Source organism: Lolium rigidum, chromosome 1 (assembly GCF_022539505.1).
Source record: "Lolium rigidum isolate FL_2022 chromosome 1, APGP_CSIRO_Lrig_0.1, whole genome shotgun sequence".
NCBI classification, from domain to species: domain Eukaryota; kingdom Viridiplantae; phylum Streptophyta; class Magnoliopsida; order Poales; family Poaceae; genus Lolium; species Lolium rigidum.
In genome coordinates this window covers 116,013,909-116,016,617 of record NC_061508.1, presented here as the reverse complement: position 1 = coordinate 116,016,617, position 2,709 = coordinate 116,013,909, and the positions used below count along the sequence as shown (strand labels likewise).

Sequence of the window (2,709 nt, the reverse complement as noted above, 5' to 3'; positions counted from 1 at the left end):
AAAAGCATATCACTTAACTAAATAATCCAGATCATATGGAGGTTAGTCGGATGAGATTCTTGCTGTCGACTGCTCCATTCATCCACTATTGGTTCAGCCACTCTGATATAAATACAGGGAGAACCCCAAGGCTTGAGCATAAACAAACTGCAGCTCGTCTTGCCAAACATTCTCCTCCATCTACATACAGAAGAACAAAAGCATCAAAGCTTCACTCTCCAAGCATGGCTTACCATCAAAGATCTTCAAGCGCGCCTTCGAGCCCACGCTCAAACAAGCCCGAAGTCGAGCAGCAGTTGCAGAGCCTGAGCACTACCATCTCTTCGCCATTGGCGACCATCGATACATCATGCGATGGTTTGAGGAGACTTGAAGGCATGTACAGCTCCATCGAGGAGATGATATGCACGCCCAGCCACCAAGTCAGCCTTTGCCAAACTCAGCAAAGGAATGCAGTGGAGGCAGAGCTTGGACGGTCAGTCGTCTTGCTCGACCTCTGCAACGCCATGCTCGAGAGTTTCATGGAGCTGAAGATGACTGTTCAAGAGCTCCTCTTGGCTCTCAGGAGAGGAGAAGATGCATGTGCTCAAGTCAAGGCCTACATCCGGCTATCCAAGAAGGCACAGAAACAGTTCAAGAAGATCAGCAAGAAGACTGTTTCTGACAAGGACTGTAGGGCGGTGATGCTTATGGCAGAAGTGAGAGAGATGACCATCTCTCTGCTTGAATCCACGTGCAGGGTCCTTTCAAAACAAGTCGAGATGCCCAAGACATTCCAGAAGAGCAAATTCATGTGCGAAGAGGAGCAATTGCGGGCACTAGAGAGCAGCATCGGTGATCTTGAGATCGGAGTGGAACTTCTATACAGGAGATTGATCCAAAACAGAGTTTCGCTCCTGAACACTCTTAGCTTGTAATTACCCTGAGCTCTAGTACCCTGCGGTTGCAATCCACCTTTTAAAGGATCAGTCAATCATCCTAACAGTTTTGCATCATGTACACTTGTGGATATGTATAGAAAGTGCAGTGAAATGAAAAGTAAAGAAAAGGCGTTTTGTCAATTTCATTTTGTGAATTTGTAACATATGCAAGACTCGAATTAGAGAAATTACAAGTGAGAATCCTAGGAGCTCTCTCAAGACCTATGCATTCGAGGTCGTCAGATCGCGCTCCAAGGATTTTTTTCTGCCATTGGATCTTCATCACTTTCTGCACAAGGTCAAATGTTCCCAGGGGATGCTAATCTAAATGACTTGGTTTTCACAATTTACACATAAATTACTGCTCCTCACTCAGTCACTCACACTTGCTCTAACTTGCGGCAAGCTCTGACATGCTAAAACATGCCAGTTCCAACCCTCAAGCTCTAAGCCTCTAACCATGTGGTTAGCACAATGATTTGCGAGGGGAACACCCACTGCTGATTGACTAGAAAGATTCAAGCCAACACACATGCAACTAATAAGCAATAATACTCAACAAACAACCCAGCAAAGAACCTTCCTCACACACATTACAATGATAATAGGAAGTACAGCATTTGGAAGTTTTGATTCCAATAGCTGGCAGTGTTAAGCACGTTTGGGAAGTTCTGAAGTTGGAGAAAGTTGGAACGTGCAGGTCTGACAACCCCTTTTGCCGCCTATGATTTTTCAATAGAGAGCATATATTATTATCGCGAAGATACAAATTACATCCAGTCTCTACAACAACGTATTGCCCTAGCGGAAATACAGATACACGCAGCACAAAGAAAAAGAAGATATGATAAAAGGAAAAAAAAACCGCTACAGAGATCTATTCTTTGAAGTAGCAGTAATAACATCACCTAGACACCACCAGAAGTCCAGTTTCTCCAATAGTTTTTCTCGATCATATATCTTAGGTTTCACCTTGAAGAAAAGTCGTTGCACCCAAAAACAATGCCTTGAACAAGGCCATTGCTAGGCACAACCAATTAAGACCAGACCTTGGATTTTCACTCTGGAAGGTAGCACTCTGAGGTGAAGGTGGAGCCCAGGCAGTCACTAGAGATGGCGGTGCTGCTGTCTGCTTGCTGCAGAGGGGGCTTTGCGGACCCTGTATGGGCTCGGCTCGGCCCGCCGGGTCCTGGTGTGCTCCTGCTGGCATGTCCGGTCAGCTACCGCGACGGTGGAGGTAGTTCCCTCCCGCGCAATGGCGGCGCTGCCGTCCCCGACTACTGTTGTGCCCTCCTATCCCGTCGTTCAGACCTCGTGACGGTGTCCGAAGGGAGACGATGAGGTGGCATCAAGACCGGTGGCGCACGATGGTGGGCGGCAAGTTGGATGGCGTGCTTCGGAGCGGCCGGGTAGTGGTTTTTGGGGTCGGGAGAAATCCCTATCGGCTCGTCCGACACCGACGCGGTGATGCCTGCGGGTGCCGCCGGTCCTTACTAAAGGGCGTTGGGTGTACCCCTTCTCCACTCCCCTCTGAGTACCGGGGGAAAACCTAGGACCAGTCCGGGCAACATCCTCGTCGTCGTCGCATTCCTTCTTGAAAGTGTTGCTTGGTACGCGGTGGTTCGAAATACTAGGGTGGTGGGACAACGGAGGGTGCAGCGGTTGCGGGTCATCTTCGCCTCATCGGTATGGCGTTGTTGGCATTTTTTCTTTTCCCTTTCTCTTATTTTTATCTTTTGGGCAGTTCTTTGTGTTGAGGCATCATCAATTGTACCGTGTGGTTGCTATA

At 48.1% G+C, this 2,709-nt stretch overlaps 1 protein-coding gene across 1 annotated transcript; it reads left to right on the top strand.

Annotated features, from left to right (window-relative positions):
- Positions 1 to 224: 224 nt before the first annotated feature.
- On the top strand, positions 225 to 917 carry LOC124680629. The gene has a single exon (XM_047215702.1). The coding sequence runs from the start codon at positions 225 to 227 to the stop codon at positions 915 to 917; it is 693 nt and encodes a 230-aa protein (XP_047071658.1).
- The last annotated feature ends 1,792 nt before the right edge of the window (positions 918 to 2,709 follow it).